The sequence below is a fragment of the Crocuta crocuta genome, unplaced genomic scaffold, assembly GCF_008692635.1.
Source record: "Crocuta crocuta isolate KB4526 unplaced genomic scaffold, BGI_CrCroc_1.0 scaffold72, whole genome shotgun sequence".
Classification (NCBI taxonomy): Eukaryota; Metazoa; Chordata; class Mammalia; order Carnivora; family Hyaenidae; genus Crocuta; species Crocuta crocuta.
Window position 1 is genome coordinate 1,417,767 of NW_027529427.1, and position 14,572 is coordinate 1,432,338.

The window sequence follows — 14,572 nt, forward strand, 5'->3', positions numbered from 1 at the left end:
TCAGTCATCAGGCAATGAATTCAAGGATTGCTGCTCTGTCCTTCACCCTCTTTCTCTTTTCACTTGAAATGAGTTTCTTGGGGGGTATTAGTTTCAAGCAAGAGGAGGGGAGCAATTAGAATCTTATGAAATTACAGGTTATTAGATGCACAATCTAATATGGAAGATTTAGAGGCCAGGCTAGGGTGGGGTTAAGGGAATAGAGCTTAAGAAAAGGAATGGCTCTCTCAATAGGCAGAGTAAACAAATAGAAAACTCCACAAACCACAGCCCACACGCCATTTCATAAGTAAGTTTTCAGATGCCATAGCAGCCCGTCTTTAACATAGTAGATGCCTGTTTAATTGTAATAATGGAAACTTGGAATTCCCATGTCCCGTATCCAGGAGTATTGCACATAGCAAGCCTCTGACATTGTACTCTGCTTCCAGACTCCGTCTCATAACTGCTTGTTTTCATAGACTTTTTTCTTTCTGCACCTTCTTTTCATTTAAAAACATCACCACCACCACTACCATAACAGAGCCATAAATAAGTGATCATCTTTCACTCAGGTAAGACTAGATGAAATGGTTTGAAATTGAATCAGGGGGTGGGAATGGGGGTGGGGGTGGGGATTCAGGTAATACTTAAAAAATTTCAGGGCACCTGACTGAGCATCTGACTTCGGCTCAGGTCATGATCTCACGGTTCGTGAGTCTGAGCCCCACATTGGGCTCTGTGCTGACAGCTCAGAGCCTAGAGCCTGCTTCAGGTTCTGTGTCTCCCTCTCTCTCTGCCCCTCCCCCACTCATGCTCTGTCAAAAATGAATAAATGTTAAAAAATTTTTTAAAAATTCACGATGGAAAAATCATCTTGAAATAGACTAGGTTCTCGTTGACTTTGTTTAGCTTCGGTTGGGATAGAAATAGACTAATTTTTACAACAATTCTCAAATTTGGCATTCATTAGAAATAGGAGAGCTTGTTAAAAACACTTTTCTGAACCCCAGCCCCGGACATTCTGGTTCAGCAAGTTTCCAGGTGATCCGGATGCCACTAGCCTGGGACCGTACTTTGAGAACCTCTGGATTGATTCATTGATGGTTTCTGAAATCCCCTGCTCATGATATCCCTTATTGTTTTAGAAACATGTCGCACTGGGTGAATACCTCAGAACCTCTCCTTGGGTCAACTGTTCCATATTTTTACACAGATGTGCTGATACTGTTTCCTTCCGAGAAGACCTTGCTTTGGGGACAGCTGCTAGAATGTATGAGGTCTTCACTGAAAGCTGCCTCCAGAATACCTTTCATGGACTGCTTTGCTTTCTTCCTAAAATCTTTCCCCAGGAGGGCATAGAGGAAGGGATTAAAGCAACTATTGGCAGATGCTAGAGCGATGGACACGGGGTCCCAAAACACCAGAGCTTCTCCAAAGGGAGTTTCTGGGTCAAAAAACAATAATAGGACCCCAACGATGTGGTATGGAGCCCAGCAGACACAGAAGATGGCCACCACAGCCATGGCCACTTTCAAGGTTTTGATCCGGGTCTTGGTGAAGCGGCTCCGTCGCATTCGAAAGATAATGAGGCTGTAGCAGGCCACCATGACAAGAAAGGGCAGAAGGAAACCCACCACTAGTCTAGTGATGGTTATTGCCAGCAGGGGGCTTAGTAGTAGACTGTCATATGGAAATGGGCCAAAATCATCATCCTGGAAATCTTGGAACAGCTCATCCATGTACGAGGAATTGTTGGAAGTACCAGAGTAAAGCTCTAAACCTAGTGGGTTAGATCTGTGCTTTTCAATGGGAAGCCCACTGGGGACTGTAGGTGAGACCTCACTAGCAGCCTTCAATAAATTATAATGTGGATGTTGATCAGATAATTTAGCTGAATGTGTAGGGAGTGACTCTGCAGAAGGTCTTTGAAATGTTTGAGAAGGGAGGACAGTGGTGGCTGCCCAAGGCGGATCATTGGTTAGGTCAGAGAAAGACTCCAACCTGTCATCCGTTTCTCCAGGCAGCTGAACAATGGAGTCGTCAAGAGATCCATTTTCCAGTAGATCAATGGTGAGGTCTGAATAATCTAAGGAGCTGTAGAGGCCAAAGTTGTAGTCACATATTTCATGGTTGCCCACAGCGAACGTTTCCCGGTACATAAACACAGGTATGCACATTACAAAAGCCATGACCCATATACATCCGCAGATAGTGAAGGCTGTTCCCGTATTTCGGTGATTCTGGCACCAGATTGGCTTGAGTACCAAAAGGCAACGATCCAGGCTAATGGCAGTCAGCAGGAAGACGCTGGCAAACATGTTGAGGACAATGACGGAGGGGATGAGCTTGCACAGGAGCCAGCCATAGGGCCAGTGTCCTTGGAGAACCAAGTGAGCCAGGGAGAAGGGCAAGGAGAGGCAACAGAGGAAGTCTGCCAGTGTGAGATGCAGAAACCAAACTGTGTTCACCGTCCTCTGCATTTTTAGGCCAGCCACCCACAGCACCAGCCCGTTGCCTGGCAGCCCCAGTAAGAAAGTGAGGCTGAGAACGACCATGGAGAAGATTATCTGGGGTTCATACCAGGGCTGGGAGGGGAGGTCAGTTGAGTTGGTCTCAGCAGAGAAAGACTCCATTGCTAAACTTCTATGAAAATACAAACAAAAATATCAAAACTATGTTTTTAAGGCATATTCTTAGAATTATGATGTTCCCGCATTACGATGTAGAACTACAAAAGCCCTCACACTGTTTTAGTTTGTATTCTTTCTTAAATTTTTTTCTCTAAGAGAGAGAGCATGCATACAAGGGTGAGAGGAGCAGGGGAGAGAGGGAGAATCTTAAGCAGGCTCCGTGCTCTGAATGGAGCCCAACATGGGGCTTGATCCTATGACCCTGGGATCACAACCTGAGCCGAAATCAAGAGTTGGATGCTCGACCTACTGAGCCACCCAGACGCCCCTTGTTTGTATTCCTTGACATCACCCTGGACCACACAAAAACATTCTGTGACAATTAAAATCTACCATATCCATTTAAATGTGTATCAAAATCATAGTTTCATTCGGGAGTCCCTATCCATGTACATTTCTCCTCTTTCTTGCGCTTCCAATTTCTCATTCTGCACTGGTTCCCTTCCTCACCTGGTATCCCCTATTAAAAACAAATAAGCTAAGTGACAAACAATAACTTCTATTTTTTTGAGGGTTAATAATCATTTTAGGAACTGAACTAATTTTTTAATGTTTATTTACTTTTGAGAGAGAAAGAGAGAGTGAGCAGGGGAGGGGCAGAGAGAGAGGGAGACACAGAATCTGAAACAGGCTCCAGGCTCTAAGCTTTCAGTACAGAGCTCGACATGGGGCTCGAACTCACAAACCGTGAGATCACGACCTGAGCTGAAGTCGGACCCTCAGCTGACTGAGCCACCCAGGTGCCCCAACAAACAATAACTTCTAGACCAGAGGTTTCCAACTTTATATGCATGAAAGGGCTCTGTGAAGTTCCATCACCACCTGAAATGGTACTTAAGATTTTAACTTCACATATTCTCATTTCTTTGAGGGCAGATGTACGTCCCTCCACCAGATGTTGGAAGGACCCACCACCACAAAAAAAGGTGCACTGGATTCAGTTCTGTCTTTAGATACCTCATCTTTCCCTTTTTGCTTTCAAATTTCTTAAGAGCTGTTTACCCTGTCTGCATTGATTTCCTCATCACCCATCATTTCTTTCTTGTTTGTTTTTTTAAAATATATAATCCTAAATATATTCACATATATACATATATGCATATTTTTGTTAATGAAAATTTAATGAGATTAGACCATTGCGTGCATGTTAAAAATGCTCTTAATGGTGGTAAAATACTCATAATACAAATTTTACCATTGTAACCATTTTTTTAAAGATTTACATTTTTTTAAAGTTTATTTATTTTCAGAGAGAGAGTGAGCATGCTGTCAGCACGGAGCCCAACTCAGGGCTCAACCCCATGAACCGTGAGATCATGGCCCAAGCTGAAAACAAGAGTTAGGCACTCAACTGACTGAGCCACCTAGGTGCCCCCTGTTGCAACCATTTTTAAGTATAAAGCTCACATATATAATATACATAAATGAATATATATGTAATGAATATATTTCACATTATTAGAGTGAATCCACAATAGTGGAGTGTGATTGCATAATAATGTGAATATTATAGGGGCACCTGGGTGGCTCAGTCAGTTAAATGTCTGACTTCGGCTCAGGTCATGATCTCACGGTTCGTGGGTTTGAGCCCCGCATCGGGCTCTGTGCTGACAGCTCAGAGCCTGGAGCCTGTTTCAGATTCTGTGTCTCCCTCTCTGACCCTTCCTTGCTCACCCTGTCTCTCTCTCTCAGAAATAAATAAAACATTAAAAAATTTTTAAATAATGTGAATATTATGTATATAATATAATATGTAATGAATATATTATGTATGTAATGAATATATAATATAATATTCACATTATTGTAAAATCATTCTCCAGAACTTTTTCATGTAGTAAAACTGAAACTCTATACCCATTAGACAACAACTAGCTACTTCCCTCTCACCCCAGCCTCCAGCAAAACACCATTCTACTTTCTGTTACTATGTATTTGACTACTCCAGATGTCTTCTCTAAATGGAATCATAGAGCATTTGTCTTTTGGTGTCTGGTTTATTTCACTCAGCATAACATTTTCAATGTTGTAGCATATATCAGAATATGTCAGAATATGTCAGAATTTCTCTCCTTTCTAAGGCTAAATAATATTCCATTTTATGTAAACACCACATTTTATTTATCCATTCATCTCTTGATGTGAATTGCTCTCACCTTTTAGCTGTTGTAAATAATGCTGCTATGAACTGGCATGCCTATTGTTTTTTAAACTGCTTTTTTTTTTCAGCGAGTCTTGTATCATACAGTAGGATTGTACCTTAAGGAATGTTCAGTGTTTAGCCAGTGTTTTTACAACCATCCCCAAAATATCTTCTAGAGCTGATTTGTCCACAGTTGTATCCATTCAAGGATCACACTTTGCATTAGGAAGAGAGATTTGAATTGAGAGAGAGACAGAGAGAGAGATCACTTTGTGTGTGTGCATGCACGTGAGCAGGAGAGAGGCAGAGAGAGTGGGAGAAAGTGAGAGAGAATCCCAGGGAGGCTCTGAACTGTATAGTGCAGAGCTGGATGTGGGGCTTGACCCTGCGGGGCTTGATCCCACAAACCCAGAGATCATGACCTGAGCCAAAATCAAGAGTTGGAGGCTTACCGGACTGAGCCACCCAGGTCAGATGTTTCTTATGTCTCTTTTTAGCATAGTTTCTCTTTTTCAAGGAGACTAGCTTATTTAAGGGTCTGTTGTTCCTACCACTCATCTTTTGCCCTTTGTAATTAAAAAAAAATTATTTATTTATTTATTTTTCTTACAAATAGTTTGTTGTCAAGTTGGTTAACATTTATTTGTTTTTGAGAGACAGAGCCCAAGTGGGAGAGGGCCAGAGAGAGAAAGAGACACAGAATCCAAAGCAGGCTACAGGCTCCAAGCTGTCAGCACAGAACCTGTCGCAGGGCTCGAACCCATGAACCTCGAGATCATGACCTGAGCCGAAGTCAGATGCTTAACCGACTGAGCCACCCAGGCTTCCCTACCCTTTGTAATTTTTGAGCTTTTTGCAATTTGTCTTCTGCCCTATCACTATGCTAAAATTACCCATAAATAACAAATCCAGTGGTGCCTGGGTGGCTCAGTTGGTAGAGGGTCCAACTCTTGATTTCAACTCAGGTCATGATCCCAGCATTGTGGGACAGAGCTCAGCATCCAGCTTTCAGCTGAGTGTGGAACCTGCTTAAAGTTCCCTCTCTCTCTCACTCTGCCCCCTCCCCCTACATAAATAAATGAATGAATGAGTGAGTAGATAAATAAATAACAAATCCCAACATCTTATTCTGTCTTCATCCACCAGTCTATTCTCTTGACCTCTGTGACATTGCTCTCCCTTAATTCTGAAGACTCCTATAAATGTACCCTACCGTATAGCTTTCCTGAGCAATTCACTATGCTGGTTCGTGTTGTTTACTTCTGTCTGGAATTATGCCCTTCACTTTAACCTCCTCCATCTTGCATCCTTAATCTCTATCTGTTGAAATCCTAGCCGTTCTTCAAAAACAAGCTCAAATATTATTTTTCCTTGAAACTTCCTCTTATAGTCTCAAACAGAAATTAATTCTTCGGTCTCTTAAATTTGTGTGTGTATGTGTGTGTGTTGAATTCTCTTTCATATTATCTGTGCGATGATACATTTTGCCTTGTATTATAATTATTACCGTGGCTGTCTTATCTATCATGCTAGCCTTAAATTTCATGACGGTAAAGATGAACCCCATTCCTACGTGCTTGTTCTTCAGAATTTAGCACAATGCCTTATATGACGACATAAAGATCAAAGCTTACTATAGTGGATGGATGTTCGTTTTGGGAGATTACTTTCTTTTTCCTTTTTCTTTAAAGGAATTTTAAATTCTTTAAATTTAAATTTAAAATTTAAAATTCTTATTCCTATCCATTAATTCATTAAAGATGCTGTCTCTTTCTACTTCCCTTTTATTTTCCAGTTCCCAGTTCTCACTGGCTATAATAGCATTTTATGTTTCTTTTCATAGCGTCCCAAAATATTTTTGTGGCTTCGAAGTCATTCTGCTGAGTTAACCAAACATTGTCGTAGGGTCTTATGTGATTAGCAGAAGTTAAAGTAACTGAGTCAACAAAAAAATAAAAAAGAAGAAGTGACTCTCATTCCCCTCTCTGTAGCCTTATCCACTCAAATATTCAAGTCCCATCAGGATCCTTTCCTTCCCTGTTGTGCACGGTCGCTAGGCTGGCCCACTGTCCTATTCCAACACACGTATTAATGTGGAGATCCATATTACTGAGAGAAGGGTAGAATCAGAGAAAGCTAAGGCTAAAGAGAAACTCAGTAATCATCTTTCCTTGTCTTTAGTTTTATTTTACAGTTTTTGATACCGATACTCAGCAAATTAGGTGACTTCGCATATTCACCCCTTGGAGGGTTCTGAGATCTTAGGACCAGTGTCCTAACACCAATACTCCTTTTACTACAAAGAATCACAGAACTAAAAAGCCTTTGATGTTGCTAATAAAGGGAAAGGTATGGAGAACTGCACCAGTCAAAGTAATAAAGACTGGAATGAGGGGCACCTGGGTGGCTCAGTCAGTAAGCGTCGGACTTCGGCTCAGGTCATGATCTCATGGTTTGTGGGCTCTGTGCTGACAGCTCAGAGCTTGGAGCCTGTTTTGGATTCTGTATCTCCCTTGGTCCCTGGCCCTCCCCTGCTTGTGTTCTATCTTTCTCTCTTTCAAAAATAAATAAACATTAAAAATAAAAAGACTGAAAAGAGCAAAATGTTAATAGAGTCAACGGTGTGAGCTATATTTTAAATATCACATATCATCTGTCTTGAAATGAAAGTATATATGAATCAGTCTTAAAAAGTCTTTCTTTTTTAAAAAAATTTTTTAAAAATTTATTTCTGAGAGAGAGAGAGACAGACAGACAGACAGCAGGGGAGGGTCAGGGAGAGAGGGAGACACAGAATCTGAAGCAGTTTCCAGGCTCTGAGCCAGCCGTCAGCACAAAGCGCGATGCAGGGTTTGAACCCACGAACCGTGAGATCATGACCTGAGCCGGAGTCGGACGCTTAACTGACTGAGCCACCCAGTGCCCCTTAAAAAGTCTTTCAAGGGACACCTGCATACCACTTGGGCTCGGGTCACGATCTCGTGGGTTTGAGTTCCACATTGGGCTCTGTGGTGACAACATGGAGTCTGGAGCCTGTTTTGGATGCTGTGTCTCCCTCTCTCTCTCTGTCCTTCCTCTGCTCGCGCTCTGTCTCTGTCTCTCAGAAATGAATAAATGTTAAAAAAAAAAAGTATTTCAGAACAAGAGAACTCTACATTTCTCCAAGTGCTTTGGTTGAAAGATACCTCTACATTTAAGATTGGTAAAGCTCCTTTCTTTCTTCCTTTTCTTTAATTTTCAATGCTGAATTGGCTAAAAGTGTTTAAAAAAAAAAGAAATCCTGAAACTGAGATTCAATTATGATAAGAAGAGAAAGTAGATTCCAGAATCAAAACTAGTGATAGGATGACAGAGTCCGTAACAATATGGAATAAGCAAAAGAATAAAAGAAAAAAAGAGGAAAGTGGAATGAAAAAAATATATGTATACGTAAAGAAAAAAATAGGCCACTGATTTGAGAAACAAAACTCTAGTGGAAAGCTGGAATCATAGTGCAGAAAGAGAAACATAGCCAATTTAAGAGAGAAAAAAATGGCATGAAAATTCACTATTAGTTCTAGAATGAAACTATTAAGAAGAAAGATAAATAGAATGTGGGATATTTAGAAAAAGAGAGGTGGATGGGAGGATAAAACAAAAGCAATGCAAGTTGGGGAAGGAACTGGGGGAAGAGAGGTTAATGACGCTCAAACCATTGTCGGTAACATGGAAACAAGTACCAGTGACCAGGTGGATGTAGGTTTTCTTACCAAAAACTAAGACAGTAGCTGAAGGCTTCCACACCAGCCCGGAGGTCCCCACACGTCCAATCTGGTCTTCTCTCTCACCCACGGTCAAGTTATGAAGTATGTTTAGGAAATGTGCTGAACCATTTCTCTTTTCACTCTTTTCGTTTCTGATGATGATAGATGGAATTTCGTACTTTTGACTCCTCTGTGACTTCACAGGATGAGTTTCAAAGTGAGTCATTTCTGAATGTCTCAGATAAGGAGAGAGTAACAGAGAGGAAGTGGGAGGGGATACTTCTCTTGATGTTTTTCTGCAGGACAAAGAATATGGCTAAAGAGGGAGTACTTCTTTTTTTTGTTTGCTTGTTTTCATTCATAGTTTATTGTCAAGTTGGTTTACATATGACACCCAGTGCTCATCCCAACAAGTGCCCTCCCCCATGCCCATCACCCCCCTTGCCCTCTCCCCCACCCCCATCAGCCCTCAGTTTGTTCTCAGCATTCAAGAGTCTTTCATGCTTTGCCTCTCTCCCTCTTCCCCACTATTTTCCCTCTTCTTCTCCCCCATGGTCCTCGGTTAAGTTTCTCCTGATCCACCTGTAAGTGAAAACATATGGTATCTGTCTTTCTCTGCCTGACTTATTTCACTCCGCATAACACCCTCAAATTCCATCCACGTTGCTACAAATAGCACCATCCTACACTGTTGGTGGGAATGTAAACTGGTGCAGCCCCTCTGGAAAACAGTGTGGAGGTTCCTCAAAAAATTAACAATAGAACTCCCCTATGACCCAGCAATAGCACTGCTAGGAATTTACCCAAGCGATACAGGAGTGCTGATGCATAGGGGCACATGTACCCCAATGTTCATAGCAGCACAGAGTAGCCAAAACATGGAAGGATCCAAAAACAAAACATGGATCCATCAACAGACAGATGGATCAAGAAGATGTGGTTCATCTCTACAATGGAATACTACATGGCAACGAGAAGGAATGAAATCTGGCCATTTGCAGCAACATGGAAGAGGGAGTACTTCTGTAATTAGCTTCTCACTTAGTAGGTTTGGGCTTGTGATTTAGAAACACACAACAATGGCCCTACCGTATGTGAGGGTGGAGGTGAGGAGTGGTTGGGATGAATGACCTGCAACAGCCCCATGTAGTGAATGTCAAATAGCATCCCTTAAATGCTTAATATGTGTAAAGAAACATGCCATACCACAATCAGATTAGGCTATGTTCTAATCTTGAGAGATTCATAATCTGGTAGGAATACCCACTCATATGCTAAAAAACTGTAATACAACCCAGACTATAATGGCAGAGGTACTGGTAGAAGTAAAATAGAAGAACCTAGCAGGAAAGGGTATATTTAGTCTGGGGCAATCGAGGGAAAGGATTAAGGGAGAAGTAAGATCTGGGCAGGTCCTTAAAGACTTCTGTAGATACAAGAAGCTGACATGCTGTGTAGAGTGGGTAAGGGGAACAAAATGAGAGATGGGGGTGGGGTGGGAGAGTGCTTCAGGTATTGGGAGTGGGCAGAATAATTAGTCAATTAGATAGTCTCATCAGGAAAGAGCACAGAAGATTGAAGAGGGACCTTAAGCAGTGATTCCTGCTTAAAGTATACATCGTGAATAGTTCTCGCTCACATTATTCTTTTACGCATATGAACGTGAAATAAAATTCATTTGGGTCAAATGTTTTTGAATATTCTTGCCTGTGGTAAAGGCTTCGGTCCATATTAATCAACTTCTTGTCCAAACAGTATCTGCTTCTCCTCCTCTTTGCAGAGAAATCACCATGGAATTTTATTTATTTATTTACATATGTTATATGTATGTATGTACGTATGTGTGTATGTATGTGTGTATTTATATTTGAGTGAGAGCACGCATGCGTGGGGCAGAGGGCAAAAGCAGAAGGAGAGAGAAAGAGCCTCAAGCAGTCTCCACACTCAGCACAGACCCCAACTCAGGCTTGGTCCCATAACCCTGAGATCATGACCTGAGCCAAACTTTAGAGTCAGACACTTAACCAACTGAGCCACCCAGGTACCCCGCCATGGAATATTTTTAAGACAGAAGGACCCAAGAAAAATGTGAAGAGTTGGGATTGATTGGTTGATGTCCATTATTATTATCTAATGACAAGAGTAGTACATACTTGTAAAAAAAAATGAATGGAAATAATACAGAAGTATAAAGGGTAAAAGAATGAAAGTGTTTATTACTAATTCCACTGCCTGGAAGTAAGTATTTTTAATAGGTAGTATTCATTCTTTGTCATTTTGTTCTAAGTATAGCACATATAATTTCTTTTTATTTTTGTAAGTTTGTTTTTATTTATTCTTAGAGAGATAGAGAGCAGGAGACAGAGAGGCAGAGACAGAGGTAGGCAGAATCCCAAGCAGGCTCCCCTCTCTCAGCATAGAACCATGATTCATGAACCATAAACCATGAGATCTTGACCTAAGCCAAAGTCAAGAGCTGGACACTGAGCCACCGAGGGGCCCCATAGCACATATCTTTTTAAAAAGGTGGTTTCATGGGCCGCTTGGGTGGCTCAGTTGGTTGGGCGTCCTACTTAGGCTCAGGTCATGATCTCACAGTTTGTGGGTCCCAGCCCCGCATCAGGCTCTGAGCTGAACGCTTGCTCAGAACCTGGAGCTGCTTCAGATTCTGTGTCTCCTTCTCTCTCTGCCCCTCCCCCGCTCATGCTCTGTCTCATTCTGTCTCTCAAAAATAAATGTAAAAAAATAAAATTATAAAGGAGGTTCAGGGACACCTGGCTGGCTCAGTAGGTGGAGCATGCAACTTTTGATCTTGGGGTTGTGGGTTCAAGCCCCATGTTGGGTAGAGATTACTTAAAGATAAAATCTTTAAAAAATAAAAATAAAAAGGCAGCTTCAGACAAAAATGGAAACATAATTTACATGTGATTTTATGATCTGCTCTTTTGCTTAATGATATAGCGAAAGAGATTTCCATGTTAGTGCACATAATTCTATTAATTATATTCTGGTTTTTTAATGTAGTATTTGGAAACATTGAATAAGGAAGGTATTCAGAAAGCACAAATATTAATCATACAAAAGATAGACAGTATTATCATAAGTGTATGTATATATACATTGTATATATGTATACAGACACACTATATACTTAAACTAATGCATTCCGATGGTAAAAACATCAACAACAACAACCCCCCCCAAAAAAACCCTTCTAATTATAGAAAGATTAAAATAAAAACCTAAACTTCCAGAACACCCAGTTATCCTATTTTCATTCCCTGGAGGTAATCTCTTTCATTTATATAAATGCTATTTCATTGCACATGTTGTCTTATTCTGCTTTTTCTATTTATCTTTTCATATCAGGACATAGGAGTCCACATTTTTAATTTGCTCTGTATTATCCCACTTAATCAATTATTCCCCTGTTGATGGATATTCTGCTTTTTAAAAAAATTTTTAAAATGTTTTATTTGAGAGTGAGAGAAAGAGAGAGAGAGGGAGAGAGAGAGAGAGGCAACATGAGCAAGGGAGGGTTAGAGAGAGAGGGAGACACACAATCTGAAGCAGGCTCCAGGCTCTGAGCTGTCAGCACAGAGCCCAACGTGGGGCTCGAACCCACGAACCGCAAGATCATGACCTGAGCTGAAGTCAGACACCTAACTAACTGGGCCACCCAGGTGCCCCTGGATATTCTGTTTTTATGAAATTTTAAAGCAGTTATAAACAATGCTCCAATGAATATTCTTTTGTTTTACATATCTATGAATATTTTGGAGAATAGGTTCCCAGAGTTATAATTGTTAAAGCTAAGAGTATGTACATTTACATTTTTGGAAGATATACAATTTCCCACTAAAAAGATGCCATCAATTTACACTCCCACCAACAGTGGTGAGAGTTTCTTTTCCATTTCCAAAAGGTGAGGTCTTTATCATGAAGTTTGTATCATAAACACGTACTCTGCTCCTACTACAGACCCTGTGCTTCCGCACTAGAAGAAACAGAAGCCATGAGAGAGTTACATAATTATTATCCAGTAAGGGCTGCTAGGAGATTCCCAATATGCCTTGGAAACATGGAAGAGAAAAAGACTAATTCCTACCAAAGCAAATAGAAGGATGATACACTGAAAAGGTAGCACCTGAGCTGAGCTTTAAAGATGAGTAGAAATGTTGTAAGTGCTAGTAGTGCAGAAAAAAGTAACAATTTATCTGTCTTACAGCTCTACTAGACCACGACTTTGTTTCTATCTCTATTGCCTGCTACATGCTTGGTGTAAACATTTCTGGGGCACCAAAGAATGAATGAATGAATGAATGAATGAATGAATGAATGAATGGTTGAAAAGGATGTTGACTTTTTATCTTTTTAATGTTTTTTTTTTTTTTTATTTCTAGGAGAGAGAGAGAGAGACAGCGTGAACAGGGGAGGGTCAGAGAGAAAGGGAGTCACAGACTGAAACAGGCTCCAGGCTCTGAGCTGGCAGTCAGCACATAGCCCGATGCGGGGCTCGAACCCACGAACCGCGAGATCATGACCTAAGCGAAAGTCGGACGCTTAACCGACTAAGCCACCCAGGCGCCCCTTATCTTTTTAATGTTTATTTATTGTCTTTGAAAGAGAGAGAGAGGGAGAGTTCACATATATATGTGCAAGCAGGGGAGGGGGAGAGAGAGAATCCCAAGCAGGCTCCACACTGTCAGTGCAGAACCCTATATGGGGCTCAAATCCATGAACTGAGATATCATGACCTTAGCAGAAATCAAGAGTCAGATGATTAACCGACTGAGCCGTGTAGGAGCCCCCTGACTCCTGCCTCTCTAAAGATTATAAAGCAATGAAAACCAACTAGATTCATTATATTTTCAGATCAGGAAGGAAATGATTGAAAACACCTTGTACATAGTACTCCTTTTTCGGTATGACTTCTGTCCCTTCTTATAATGAACTAGTTGTTTTGTGGTATAAAGTGGATAATTTGGGGAGATTTATGTGGTTATTTTCTGTTTTGTTTCTTTTAAATATCTAGTTATAAATATCTAAGCAGAGATTCGATGCTTTAGAAAGAATGAAGTTTAGAATATATATTTCAAAGTTAGTCATATTAACACCTTTTATGAGCCACTGATAATTCTACATCTTCAGTGATGGCAATTTGTATTCACCTGGCCAAATTAAAAATTTTAGGATCATAGAAACTCTAGCCTGTTTGTCTGGGAGAATTAGAAATAAATATACAACAAATTTTCTGTCTTTAAGGTCTTCAGTGAAAACTGAGTTTGAATCCCAGCTGTCACTTAATTATGTGACTGTACAAAAATTATTGAAATTCTGTGATTTCATTTCCTCACCCGCAAAACGGGGATTGTGTCAGACTTTATCTATCGATACTTAAACCGATGCCCATCCTTCCTTATTATCTCTCTACTGGAAGCCTGGGCACCAGACTCCCTAGACCTTCTCTCCGGTGGAGTTCTGGATAGAACTCTGGATAGGCTTGGCCACAGGGTCCTGTGCTAATGGACAGTGATAGGTAAAGGAAATCAGATTTGATTCTGGAACTTAGTTTGTTCACATCAATTGTAAATCTATTTTATTATTTATTTACTTATTTATATATTTGCATATTTATTTATTAAGTAACCTTTAAGCCTGATGTGGGGCTTGAACTCATGACCCAGAGGTCTAGAACTGTGTGCCCCATCCACTGGGGCAGCCAGGCGCCTGATATTGCGAACTATTTTAAAAGTAAAAGAACAGGGGTGCCTGGGTGGCTCAGTTGGTTGTCTGGCTTCAGCTCATGTCTTGATCTCATGGTTTGTGGGTTCGAGCCCTGTGTCAGGCTTTGTGCTGACAGCTAGCTCAGAGCCTGGAGCCCATTTCAGATTCTGTGTCTCCCTCTCTCTCTGACCCTCCCCTGCTCACGCTGTCTCTCTCTCAGAAATAAATAAAAAACATTAAAAATTTTTAAAAAATAAAACTAAAAGAACAAAACATATACAATAGAA

At 40.8% G+C, this 14,572-nt stretch overlaps 1 protein-coding gene across 2 annotated transcripts; it reads right to left on the bottom strand.

The window, feature by feature from the left end:
* Positions 1-319: 319 nt before the first annotated feature.
* Positions 320-8,753, bottom strand: C3AR1 (complement C3a receptor 1). Of its 2 annotated transcripts, none has more exons than XM_077759058.1 (2): positions 8,565-8,753; positions 320-2,622 (listed from the first exon to the last, which is right to left on the bottom strand). In XM_077759058.1, the coding sequence occupies exon 2, from the start codon at positions 2,613-2,615 to the stop codon at positions 1,188-1,190; it is 1,428 nt and encodes a 475-aa protein (XP_077615184.1). In that variant the 5' UTR covers positions 2,616-2,622; positions 8,565-8,753; the 3' UTR covers positions 320-1,187. The 2 variants fall into 2 exon arrangements, with proteins under 2 accessions (XP_077615184.1, XP_077615183.1); XM_077759057.1 differs by having other exon boundaries at positions 320-2,625.
* Positions 8,754-14,572: the final 5,819 nt, after the last annotated feature.